Source organism: Aureobasidium subglaciale, assembly GCF_000721755.1.
Source record: "Aureobasidium subglaciale EXF-2481 unplaced genomic scaffold scaffold_21, whole genome shotgun sequence".
NCBI lineage: Eukaryota > Fungi > Ascomycota > Dothideomycetes > Dothideales > Saccotheciaceae > Aureobasidium > Aureobasidium subglaciale.
In genome coordinates, this window is record NW_013566974.1 from 250,360 (window position 1) to 262,899 (window position 12,540).

General features: G+C 50.1%; 4 protein-coding genes across 4 annotated transcripts; 1 reads left to right on the top strand and 3 right to left on the bottom strand.

Moving 5' to 3' along the window:
* Positions 1-120: 120 nt before the first annotated feature.
* On the bottom strand, positions 121-1,131 carry AUEXF2481DRAFT_32120 (uncharacterized protein; the record flags this gene model as incomplete). Its single annotated transcript, XM_013485503.1, has 1 exon — positions 121-1,131. One exon carries the CDS (start codon positions 1,129-1,131, stop codon positions 121-123), a length of 1,011 nt encoding a protein of 336 aa, XP_013340957.1.
* A 1,295-nt stretch (positions 1,132-2,426) lies between these two features.
* Positions 2,427-4,041, top strand: AUEXF2481DRAFT_42976 (uncharacterized protein). The gene is made up of 2 exons (XM_013485533.1): positions 2,427-2,503; positions 2,553-4,041. The coding sequence occupies exon 2, from the start codon at positions 2,553-2,555 to the stop codon at positions 3,702-3,704; it is 1,152 nt and encodes a 383-aa protein (XP_013340987.1). The 5' UTR covers positions 2,427-2,503; the 3' UTR covers positions 3,705-4,041.
* On the bottom strand, positions 3,811-4,810 carry AUEXF2481DRAFT_422253 (uncharacterized protein). The gene has a single exon (XM_013485614.1). The coding sequence runs from the start codon at positions 4,440-4,442 to the stop codon at positions 3,918-3,920; it is 525 nt and encodes a 174-aa protein (XP_013341068.1). The 5' UTR covers positions 4,443-4,810; the 3' UTR covers positions 3,811-3,917.
* A 1,410-nt stretch (positions 4,811-6,220) lies between these two features.
* On the bottom strand, positions 6,221-12,198 carry AUEXF2481DRAFT_42977 (uncharacterized protein; the record flags this gene model as incomplete). The annotated part of the gene is made up of 1 exon (XM_013485534.1): positions 6,221-12,198. A coding segment is annotated over exon 1 (5,266 nt), but the record flags the coding sequence as incomplete, so codon positions are not given.
* Between the last annotated feature and the right edge of the window lie 342 nt (positions 12,199-12,540).

Consider the following 12,540-nt stretch of genomic DNA (forward strand, 5'->3'; position numbering starts at 1 on the left):
AGGACACAATGGATCGATTCTGGCTGCATCTGAAGATCATCATGTGAGAGATCTGCATTGACGGACTCAAGGGGTCCCACTTCTCCAACGACTTTGCTGTGCTCTGTCTCGCTCCTCTTTCTAGTCGCCGGTTGCTCTTTCCTCATTCGCAAGACCTCGAAACACGGCAGATGATGATCGCTGAGGCGGTGGTCGAGTACCACGAAACTTATTCTGCAAGCTCACTGACAAAGCGATGCTCGTTATAGCTGTGGAAAACCGTGACACTAGGGATGGCGCGAGAGGATTTTCAGTGTCTGTGCCAGCTGGCGCTGACGGTGACGTTTTGGCTGATCGTTTCTCTGGTGAAAGCGTCTTCTCGCACGTTGGCAGAGACGTGAGAATTAGGGGTATCGGAGCTTCAGAGACGATGATCTTGGCCAAAGACGGTCGGCGTAGTGCTCGTGGCTCGAAGAGAGTAGAGAATTGGTCTGCCAAATCGGTCCCCTGGCGAGAAGGCGGTTGAGCGCACGTTGGACTTTCGGGTACCGCAGACAAGGACAATGGCGGTGCTATGTGCGATATCGTGGTGTAGAAGTGTTCACCAATGGCAAGCGAGCGAATGTAGGCTTTGATCTCGTCGTGACGGGCTTGAAGGTGGTCGACTTGTATGCCCTCCGCCAGTAGTTCCGCCTGAATCTGGCTGAGGACATCGATACTCGGCGGCCAATTCAGCGCTGTAGACGATGTTTTGAAGTCGACTAGTAAACCTTTGAGTTTTGAGGAGAAGGTTAAAATCTTCGATTGCAAGTAACGGGTGCCGCGTGTGGATAGGCATGCTTCTGCCACAAATTGCGATTGGGCCATCCAATCAAGCTCTGCGTAAGAGACCCAGATACTTCGTATGTTTGATAGATCACGGTCGCATGCTTCGAGGGCACTCCAGAGTTCTGATGCTTGTTCTCGTGTGGCCATGTCGAATAGAGCAACTGATGGGTTTGTCGCGTCCGCCAGCAATTTGAGAGTCTCGAACAGATGTCGAAGATCGTGAGAGATTGCTGCCAGCTCAGAGGGACCATTCTCTACACATTCTACAGTGAGCGCAGAATTTCGGTAGACCTCGTTGATCTTGCCCTCGAGGTGATAAGGCATGACGTCGAAAGTCTTTGTGCGACCAGAATGAAGTAAGCGGGGTTCCGGGAAACGGTGCACTCAATTCTGTCTTGACAGCAAGATAATGGGTATCGTCTCGCACAGAACTTATGGGTTAGTCGAGAGGCGTAAGAGGCTCTCGTTCACGCTTCATCATATACTGTTCAGCATGGCACAAGGTGAGGTGACGCGTAAGGCCGTCAGCCCTTTGCAGCCACTTCAAACTGCGCAAGCAATTGCGTCGGTTCTATCTTCCAAGCATTGATTAACAGTGTTCTTGGACATCCCTACTGGGGACCCAATCGCGGCGACTCGCAGTACGGCCACGTAACTGGGGTCATGGCTGTTTTTGACACTAAATGACACATTGAGATGCATGAGATCGACTGCAGTCATGTGTTATGTGCAATCCAAGATTTGTACCACGGTGCACAACATCGATGCATGCCGTCAGGGAGAGGAACAGTCGTCGTGGCCGTCAGCAGTCGTCTTTAAGATTTGTCGTTGTCGAGTTGTCGTCATGCCCGCCCATGGTTTGGAACTACTATCTCTATTGTCATTACACTTGATAGGAAGGATGGGTCTAGAATGGTGTCATGAGAGCCAAGAGTCAATACCTGTGTGGATGCTTCCTCGGCAGATTACGCAAGAAGGCTTCCCTCCAATAGACCGTCCTTTGCTGACCCTCAAGCTTCTCTCTACGATAATGATAGCTATACTATCTGCAGATTCGGAGAGGGAACGCTTGATCATCCCATCCCTCGATGAGCAAGATGAGTCTCGTCTTGCTGTAACACAATGCGACGGCGGGCATCGTATATGCACCATTCAGCTACCGTCACGAAGAGACTCTGTTTCTGAGGGGGGTTTCATGTCTGGAGCCTTTGCGTATCTGGAGAGATCAGGGAGCAACGGTGACGTGCTTCTAATGTGGAGCAGCCATGATCATCACTTCCAATGCCATCGAGAGTCTCAGAAGTAGAATAGAAAATGAACAGCTCAGACTAAATCAGATGGTAGCTTTAGTCAAGCCTTGGGTGAGGCTTGAGCTGTGAGCACATCTTCCTCTCGGTGGCAGCCAGAACTCAGGGAAGGTTGCGCTTCTAGACAGCTGCAGGTTCGACGGTAAATGGGCCCCATGGTAGGATTACAAACAAGAGTAGCTTTCTTCTCTCTGTCCCGAAAGTCTCCTGTGTGTAAGTGAAAGAGTATGTTGATCGGGTTTCCTGTCGACTCAGTCTTGGCGTTTTAACTCGTGCTGCGCCTGACGATATCTCAATCTCAGTGGCCTTCATCACAAACCTACCTTCGATCAGTTCCGCTTGTCAACACATCACAACCTTCAATCTACCCACATATTCCTCAAGCAAAGGTCAGTACTCACAATCTAGTATCTTCAGTACGGTCTAATCGATGTGCAGATGGCAAAACGCTCTGTCAAGCGTGTCAAACGCGCACCAACCCCCTCTCAAGAACCGCCCACACAGGTCCAAGCAGGCTCAAAGTTCTCCGACCTCCCCAACCAGCTACTCCTAGAGATCTTGAGCTACCTATTAAATGGCGAGATGAAGCTCTTTCGCCTTATCAACAAGCAAAGCCGCGAATGCGCATCCGACAGATTGGGCGAATACTTCAAGGAGTACACCTGCCCGTTCGATGAAGTCCATCTACAAAGACTCGTCGATGTGACTTCACAAGCCAGCTTGGCTCCTTACGTAGGCACTCCCATCATTGCCAGCATCATCCAAAACCACTTCTCTTGCGGACGTCGCGGACCCAGACACCTCCCCACTACCGAGAGATGCTACGCCAAGCTTGGGCAGGCACTCAAAAACATCGCAACCGTCCGAGTGGGTCTTTTCATTGGATTTGAGATTCTGATATACCCTTACGGTTGCTGTACCCCTATCAACATCGATACCAACAATGTTCCAGACTCTCTCAAAGACAGACTTTTTCGTTACACTCTCAAGACCGGAATGAACATCGATGGTGTCGTTGTCAAGTTGCCGCTTGCAGCATCTACCTGGTATTCTCATCGACCCTCGATACAAGCACATCTGATGCGATTTCTCGCTCACGCGCACATCGATAACTTTCAAAACTCCTACAATATCACGATTGAGTTCAGTAACTATGGAATGTCCACTCGACAGAGTTGTGTCATCATCGATCACTCTCGCAAGACTCTATGTGCCAGCAACCAGAGTGGAGATAATTGCGTTCTCCTGCGCCCACTCCTCCTCGAACTGCGTCTGGATGAGCTGGCTCTCTATGGCTGCTCGTTGACTATGGAACAAGTGGCAAGTCTCAACGGCCAGAAGTGCCTCAAGAAAGTCGTGCTCGACAACACATTGGCCGGCCCTATAAACAGGTTTTCCCGATACTTTCGCCGAGGTGAACCGTCGGCTTCCTGGTCAATCATGCTGGAAGAGCTTTTCATGCAACCCGAAGAGTTGGAGACTTGCCATCTTATCAACTTCACACGCAGACCAGAGGATATTTGGCTACAGGGAAGCAGTGAGACGATCAAGGAAGAAGTTCGAAGTTACCTTCTCGCTTCGTCCAGATGAATCATACATCGACCATCGATCCAAGACAGTAGACAAGACTTGTTCAAGATTGGGCCAAAGGACGTAACACCACAGAGATGAAGCTCGATAGACCACCAAGGCCTTGCACAAGATGAGGAAGATTCACCTCCAGAATCAAAGCGATATAAGGGAGCATAAGGAAGTGTATAATAGATCTGGTAGTCTCTTCCATGCCCTACTCAAGCTTTGATCTTAACCTCTACTGTTTGATTCGGTACTCCAGTATGATATGACGTGCGAATGTCCGCACGACAAAGACCGACTAACTACTATAAGTGCCAGAAGTTGCCCTCTCAACAATATCAAACCATCCGTGACATCTCCTAATTTATTGCGCAGGAAAAGAAGCATACTAAAGAGTGTGATAAGAGGGTGCCCTTCTAGAGCGATCCCTAAGGATGGTGACAGACAAGATTGAAGAGGGTACGCGATAACCATCGCTGTCACTATCCTCAGATCTCCCGACCTCCAACTTATTTCAGCGTATCCCAGTAATGCTAGCCAGGTGTTCTCTCGAGCAGAGATCATGTGTGCTGGAGATGCTCTAAAGGAAGCATACAATTGGAGGCTCAATTGACAAGTCGTGTCCTTGCCCTGGAGAAGTGCAAATTTGTTCAGCTCTGCTACGATATCGAATATGTTTGGGCTGGTGGAAAGGAAGTGGTGGGCAACAGCCGGGCAGAGATCACGGACGCCATCAACACCCTGATCCATCATCGCCTTTGATCGTTGCTAATTCATTACACAATCCTTTGTCTTTCTTTGTTTACTCCCAGGTGGACGTCACGTTCGCTTAAGGGGAAATGGCGTCACGGCTGTTTTTTACCTTGCTTATTCTATAAACTCCAAAAAAAGAAAAAAAAGTGTTCAGAGACTGTCCTTCCTCCATATGATCTTGTCGTAACTCAGCCATCGGTATGCACAATCTTTTTCCTCCTTGGAAAAAGTCGACAATTGGAGAGACGTGTTAGACGAGCTCTCAAAAGAACGTTGTTTAGCTCAAGGAAAATGAATCTGCTTTTGAACAGTACGTTACAGTAGCACTGCACTCTCGTCGGAGAGCATATATTAAGTCATGCCGCCCAAGACTGACTCTCTCTCTCTCTCTCTCTGTCTTCTGACAAAGTAGGATGTGATGCAAGGCTGTAAAAAGTGCATAGTAAAATCCAAAGATCACGCATTGTTCCCCCGACAAGCATGAAAACAACGGCTCTCCTCCACCAGCGTACATCCGCTGGAATTAACTACGCCCTTTCTACAGCCATGATTTGAAAAGATAGCTTTAGCTGGAGTAGGGACAGGAACAATATTCCCTGACCATGTGATGGACTCGATTCGAAATGATCTTGCAACAAATCATCGAAAAAGCTCGCCGATGATGAAAGAGATGGTGCCGGGTTATACCCCCCCAATTGTCCCCCTTGCCACGACAACAGATATCGCAGACCAGTCTTCATTTATCGACGCATAATGAATGGCAGTTTGGTGGGGATTTCGCGAGAGTTTCCCTGCTGGTAACAATTGGGGGTTTCGTCGAAAATCCACGCCCGCAAACCATGAGGTTGCCGAAAATAAAAATCCCGAGGGAACGATCCTGGTAGCCAGCCCTTGAGCAAAGGCAATCGGAAGAAAAGGCCAGCAAACCAAAAGGAATGCCAAAATCCTCAATCAAACCCAAAACACTCTCACAATTCCTCCCCCCATAATCAAGCCAGATCTTCATAGCGGTCCCATGGCGGCGCATCGGCAAGTCCAAACCCTTCCACGGTGATCAAAAAGGTCTCTCAGTTCAAAATCCCAGACAAAAAGACCGTCGTTAGCCAATCATTCCACTTTCATTGATGAATACGCCCGTGAGCGAACTGGCAGAAGGTTTGGTGAGGGCGGAATGGGAGAGCTTCTTTTTTCTGTTTCTTTTTGGCTTTTCTTATCATGTATTCTGCTGGTCTTGTTCGTGTTTTTTTTTTCGTCCTCACAAAGTGACTACTACCTAGATCCTAATCGTGATGGCTTCTGCTCGGATCGTTTCGTATCAAGACCAAGCCTCCAAAGCCTCCAAACCATCACACCACACACAAGAAAAAATCTCTTCAAAGAGGGAAAAAATAGAAGTGTATAATAATTCAAACTCCCGAATAGAAACTATACACATCACTTCTACCTTCCTATGCCTTTTTCCACTCCATCTCCCATCACGCAAAAAATGCAGAAAGAGAGAAAGAAAAAAGAAACGCCAAACCCTGTATGCCGCTGTGGAAAGAAGCTCAAGCAAGGAAAAAGAGATTGCACTCTCTTTCCCCCCAGTATGATAGGAAGAGGAAAAGAAGAATGGTTAAGAGTGTGTATGCCAGAAAAGTCCCAGAGTGATAAAGAGTCAAGGTGTACGCATACAAGTCGAGGACCCAACGTCCGAGCTAAGAGTCGAGAGTCGAGAGTCGAAAACTGTATCCGCAGAAGTCGAAGTCAGAAGCCTAGAGTCGAAGCCTGGATCTTCGTCACAGTCCAAGTCGCGGAGACCAATCAAGGTCCATTGTTGTTTACAACCACGCATCGATCAATCACTACCGAAAATGTCAGCACATCTCATCCTCATCTCCAACTCCACTCTCCCTCCCAATTCATCACTCACTAAATTTCCAACGGAGCAATCTGATCAATACTGTAAAGCCAATTCCCACCCTTTTCCTCTCTCTCAAGCCTATTCCCACCAAAAGTATTAGCATTTTTCTGCGCAACAACATCCACATCAAAAATCAAACCCCCCTCCTTTTTCTGTCTGTCCTTCTTCTTGCCAAACTTGTCAATTTCTGCATGTACTAACCAGTCATACGGCCAAGTGACCAAATGTCCTTGAATGAGTTTCAGTAATCCTTCGGCTTCTTCTTTAGTCAGGATTTCTTGTTCGGCGTTGAGTTTGGCACTGCCTTTGGTGTTTGCTCTGTTGCGTCGTTTTTTGGTCGATGTGCTGTGGGAAATGTTAGCTCCGATGGTGGCGGCGTGTGGTAGAGCTCCGGGTTCGAAGTTCTTTTCTTTTTCCGTCATTTCGGGGAATTGGATGGTGCGGGCTCGGGCGCGAGGAGCGGTGTTGGAGGAAATGTTGGTGGGAACACCGTCGAGGGGTGGTGGTGCGAGGGTGGCTTCAGTGTTTGCGGTATCGTTACGCTGGGCAGCTGCCACTTTTTCGTCAACGGTTTCTTCGTTGGTCACATCATCTGGTGTCGGTGCAGCATCGCCTTCCAAAGCTTGCTTCTCGGACAACTCGCCATTGGCGGCAGTAATGTTGGATTGTGAGGTGCTGGGACGATTGCCGAATAGCTTGCTCAAACCACTAAACCTATTACTGGCATGTTTACTTGCACGCTCTGAGAGGGCGGCAGCAGAAGACAGTGTATCAGTACCGCCAGAGCCTGGAGGACCACTGGTATCTGGTGCGTCACCTGCAGATTTCGAAAGTGGTGAGCTGGTGCCCATACCCTGCGAGAGCATGAACTTTTCGTTATATGCATTGAACTGATTGTACGACTGCCATGATTGAACATCAGAGTCTGGCATACAGCGGAAGACTTGTCGGTAGATGCGAGTGTTGTTCTCCGCAACTTGATGCCAGATCTTCTTGTAAAAGTCGTTCTCCAGAGGGTCACGCATGCAGTCTTCATCAACTACCGGTCGGGGCATAGAGTTCAATAGAGGGTTGATGATATGAGCGTTCTCAGAACTGACATCCTTGAGCAATGACGGACCACCTATGTCTGAATCGTCAAGCACGGGTAGAGCCGGAAGCTGAGACAAGAGTGTCAAGCCAAGTTCGCGAGTATTCATACGAGGCGGCATGATCGGAGGAAGTAGGCGGCCCGCCTCGATAGCATTTTGAGGAAGCTCGTGGAGGTGGTGAATAATATCCCTTCTCACAGATGACGATCTAGGATGTGGACCGCCGTCGAGTAAATTGTGGTTGCGAAGAACTTCCCTGCCGTGGCTGGTGATATATGTGTCTCTCGCATTCGTGTCGGCGATACCCTCAAGTCCCTTCATGTTGTCGACACCATAGCCCGTAACATCAGCGTCATGACCTTTGTCAGTTGACTTCCTTCTACTGTTGGTGCCATCAAGCTGATGACTGCTGCCACTGTTGGTCTCGCTCAGGAAGTTATGCAGAACGTTGGCCTTGCCATCAGGTTCACTGTTTTGGGATAGATTCTCCTCGGTCAGGCCTCCATGAGCTCTGGGAGTCTCAGGTGGCGTATCGTAGTCGTCTCTATAGATGCGCTCCATCTCCTCGTCTTGCATGGCCTTCTCAGCTTCACATTCGCGACGGTAGATCTCATCAACGTCAATGCCAAGATGCTCACGCATGAGACGCATACGAAGAGAGTGAGGGAAAGTGCCGACATCGTAAGGCTTGCCTCCCATAAATGAAGGGATCATCTCCTGATCAGTGACAATGGCAGCCACTTCGGAATCTCTTGAACCCAACATGGACCGCTCGTTGATATTGGCAGAACCAATAATGACACTGCGGTCATCAACAACCATACACTTGGCGTGAATATACAGTTGCTCCGTGGTCAAGCACTTGCGAGGACCAATCTTGCCCCACTGTCTGAGAGCGTAGAACTCAATGTACTGAGTAGGATCAATGCCCTGAGCGCGGAGTCTACCAAAGATAGAGGACTCGCCTCTGCAGATACTGCGGTACTGGCACTGCATGATCAAACGAACACTAGTTCCATCTTGAGAATCGACTTGATTCTGGAAACCCGGCATGAGCGGGATGACCAAGCATGCTCTCCACTTGTCGCCTCTCTCATGAGCAAGTTCGATTCTCTTGACGAGAGCATCACCAATCTTGTTGAGGATTGGGGTCCCTTCAACGACACAGCTAGTGATGAAGAACTGGTTCTCGATATAGACAAAGTGCTGAGAGTTCTCGATGAGGTAGACATAAGCATTCATGATACTGCATTCGGTCTTGTTAGGCGTGCCAATAGACCAGGCAGTGCAAGAACGAAGAATTTGAACTTGGCAGGTACCAGTCATACCAAGTCTTTCGAGCTCACTCTGATCAAACTCGGGTGGAGGTAAGAGGATTGGTGTAGGGCGAGAAGGCACACGCTGTCTGAGAACATAGTTCCATCTCTGCACAAAGTGACGTGCGACATCTCTGGCAGGCTGACCAACAATGGTCATGGCAATGTCGTGCCAAGGCATACGAGGCACCTTTGTGCGGTCGTACATCTCCTCGTAAGGGCGATCTAGACCATAGAAGTCCTGAACTCTGGGGTTGGAGTAATCCTTGCCAGGCCAGACTTGACAGTTGTCGGCAGTCCTCGCTTCTTCCATGTCCATCTCGAATCCAGTGAGTTTGTCATCAGTTAGAGAGTGATGAGGGTCATCCCATCTACCGAAGCACAAGTCGACACCGCCAACAAATGCCATTGCGTTATCAATCACGACGAGCTTCTCATGATGAGCCCAGAAGAACTGATTCTGCCTGAACTGGTTGGGCGACCGCTGTACACAAATGTTGGGGTGGAGATCGAGGAGTGAGGTCTTGGTATATTCGGAGTCGATGGGGATGGCGGATTCGATGTTGCGGTAGACAATGACAAAGATTTTGACACCTTCCTGTGCCTTTCGCAAAAGCAGACGATCAAGACGCCACTTCTGACTGATGGCGGCAGGTCTGCGAAGATACAGTTCTGGACTCAACCACCAATCGTGAATATACACAAAGCTTCGGGCATTGTCAATGGCTCTCGAGACTTGCCACATGTGATCTCTACCATCGACCAACCAGCGAGCAAACACGTTCTTGCGAACTGGCGCAAAACTGTCGAACCGATGTTTCAGCGACCAGATCGTGTTTCGCACCATGAAGTCGATCGATTCCTGGAATTGTACCAGTTGACGCTCGTTCTTTGCCAACATTTTTAGCTTCCTCTCCGCATTGTACAATCGGAGAATATGATGCTTTGGCTGGGCAGCATTACCAGCAGTCTTGGCGAGCTCTTCAGCTGTTTGATCTCTCAGGCGCTTCTTGCTGACTTTGTCGGTGGTGAAGTCTGAATCAACAAGGAAGACTTCACGCGGCTCAAGCGACTCGGGACTATCCAAGGCGACAATGTAGCTGTGACGAATCATGAACCACTTGGGCTCTGCATTGCGCTTGAAGGCCGAGACGGAACCAGTGACAGGTCGTCTGCGGAGGTCAATGTTAGGCTTGGAAATGATGGACATTAATCCCTCCTTTCCGTGATAGCCACCTTCGACTGACAGGCGTAAAGACAGAGCAGAAAGTTCGAGGAACTTGCACAGTCTCGTACTGTCAGGACGGAAGACCAGCCATCTTATCATCTGCTGCAAGTAATTCTCGAGTTTTCTTCGCTGACGTTCGTTGTAGACATCCTTAGCCTTGGCGCCTCCAGGTGCTCCAGCGATACTACCAGCTCGAGCGACCTCGCCCGTTACACCATCGGGACCAGATGCGTGGCCTATACTTGACTTGCGCCTAGACAAGGCAAAGGACGTTCTACGTCGCTTCTTCATCCCGGGTCGCTCGGGGCCGCTTGCTTCGCCTTCTTGACCACTGACTTCTGCAATAGCATTGTCATCTTCATCTTCCTCTTCATCGGCCAGACCTCTCACACCGCGAAGATAAGGAAAAGCACTTCTGGGGAAGCGAGGAATCTTTGCTTTGGTACGGTCTTCAGTCTTGAGTATTGAGTAGCGCTCTGATTGACTCTGGAACTTGTACTTGAGATGCAAATTGCTGAAGTCGCGGAGAGAACGATGGATAGTCCAGGACATACGGGAAGGACCGCTACCATATTCCAAATTGATGGTGAATACCATGTGGCGATCGCCAGATTTGGTTTCGCGATTTTGACTGGATGGAATGGTGATCTTGAGTTGCTCAAGCAAGACTGGAATCTTGCGGCGTCCGTGTTCGTCACGTTGATACATACTAGCCAGGAAGATGGCAGCAGGTGAGCCGGCCAGCAGCTCGGCCATTAGCTCTGTAGACTTTTGGTGATCAACCTTGACTCGCTCGTCTTTCTTGCGTTGACCTAGCAACTTTAGACCAGCCTTGACTTGCTTCCACTTTTGAGCACTAGTACTCTGTTGACGCTCTCCGCGGCCTCGCCACGGTGAAGCTGAGCCATCGAGAGCACCGAAACCAGTGAATCTTCTCGCAGTAGTGGGACGATTTGAGTCCGACTGTTCTGCAGCTTCGTTGTTCGACCTGTTGCTGCGATGGACATAGCTCAGGCCTCTTGCTCCTTCCAGACCACGCCTCCACGCGCTTTTTGCAAGGCGGTCACGCCCCTCGTCTTCGCTAACGCCTGCTCTCGAGTTTTCTGGAATGTCTGTCATGGTAGCCCTACGAGGCAAGCGTGGAGTGTGATCTGCATGATCCCGCAAGAAGGACGGGAAACGTGGTGTACGTGGAGTCGTGGGGCCAGCAGAGACGGTCTTCTCCATCTTTCTCCTAGACTTGCGCCTCGGCCGTGTTTCTTGGCCCTCTACAGCCTCGTCCATTGAGCTCTCAATATCGCCTTCGGCCTCACTGCCGTCGTGATGCGACTGAGAGTAGATGGGAAAGTGCGGCTCTTCCAGCTCCTCTGTTGGCGTCATGAGAGCAGAGGCATTTGTGAACTCGCTGGGATGGCGCGAGTGTGTTGGCGTCGCCATGGCCTTCAGACGGGAGAAGAAGGAGCCCTGACGGCCGTGTTCATCTCCGGCATCCAGCTGGTCTTCTCCTAGTCTTCTCTCTGGCGGCGTCTGTGTGCCACTGCCTCCACTGGCGTCCCTGTTGCGCGACATGGTACGCATGGTTGGATCCGAGTCATGGCGCAAGACGAAAGGTCGCGGACGAGGGCTCGTAGCTGAGACGGAACGAGGAGCCGAGCCATTGATAAAGCTCTTGACGGATGGGAGGTTGAAGTCGGCAGGAGTCGGGGGGCCAAAGTGGACAGACACGGCAGTCGGCGGTCGGAGCAGCTCATTCGAGAGGGTGGTATGCGCCGGTGTAGGAGTGTCGGGAGTAAAAGTAGTGCGTAGAGGGGACGAGGGCTGGCTGCCAGCTTCGGCGAAACGAGGTCGTGCCAGTGGAGACAACGACCTCGGCGCCTCCTCTTCTGCCACCATTTCCATCTTGTTGGCTGGGTATGAGGGATGTTCGATATTTCTTCTCACTTCATATTACGATACTGAATCTTGTAGGCTGTAGGGATTGTGTCGTCACGGGCATGCGGATCGGCGGTCCGGGGATGGTGGGAAAGTTGGTTTCTGGAAAGGAGAGGCTGGCCAGCGACTGAAACAGCCTGATGCGGGATGCACGCTGGAGATGGAGCGATGGAAGACGGGAATCTGGAAGGGAAAGTCGCTGTCGCTGGATTAAAAGGAAGGAGCGAAAGGATAGCCAAACTTGCCAGACTTTCCTTAAGCTATTGGGACCGCGCCTGCTCGAATTATTGGATGCTGGCTGGAAATGATGAAACTCTCGCGTCCCTTTCAACCCGCGACGCCGTCATCTCCGCAGACCTCGTCAAGTCCCCCACCCTGTCATGGGTTTACTAGAGCTAGAACATATTAAACAATGCCCCTGCTAATTATATGAGAGAACACACCGATAGATGAGCATCTGATATATTTATAGAGCTAAATCGACACACAACCCGATGTACATATAACATGTCGCTCTCCACGGTCGACTCATTTTCCACCCAGGGCTTCACAACCACCAAGCAAACCTTACGCACGTCGAGTCTAGTTCTGCCACAAGAATGAACAAGATGGAATTGACTTGTACAAA

Excerpts from the sequence above, each read along its gene's own strand:
- AUEXF2481DRAFT_42976 (XM_013485533.1), top strand. The coding sequence starts at position 2,553 with ATGGCAAAACGCTCTGTCAAGCGTGTCAAACGCGCACCAACCCCCTCT.
- AUEXF2481DRAFT_422253 (XM_013485614.1), bottom strand. The coding sequence starts at position 4,442 with ATGATGGATCAGGGTGTTGATGGCGTCCGTGATCTCTGCCCGGCTGTT.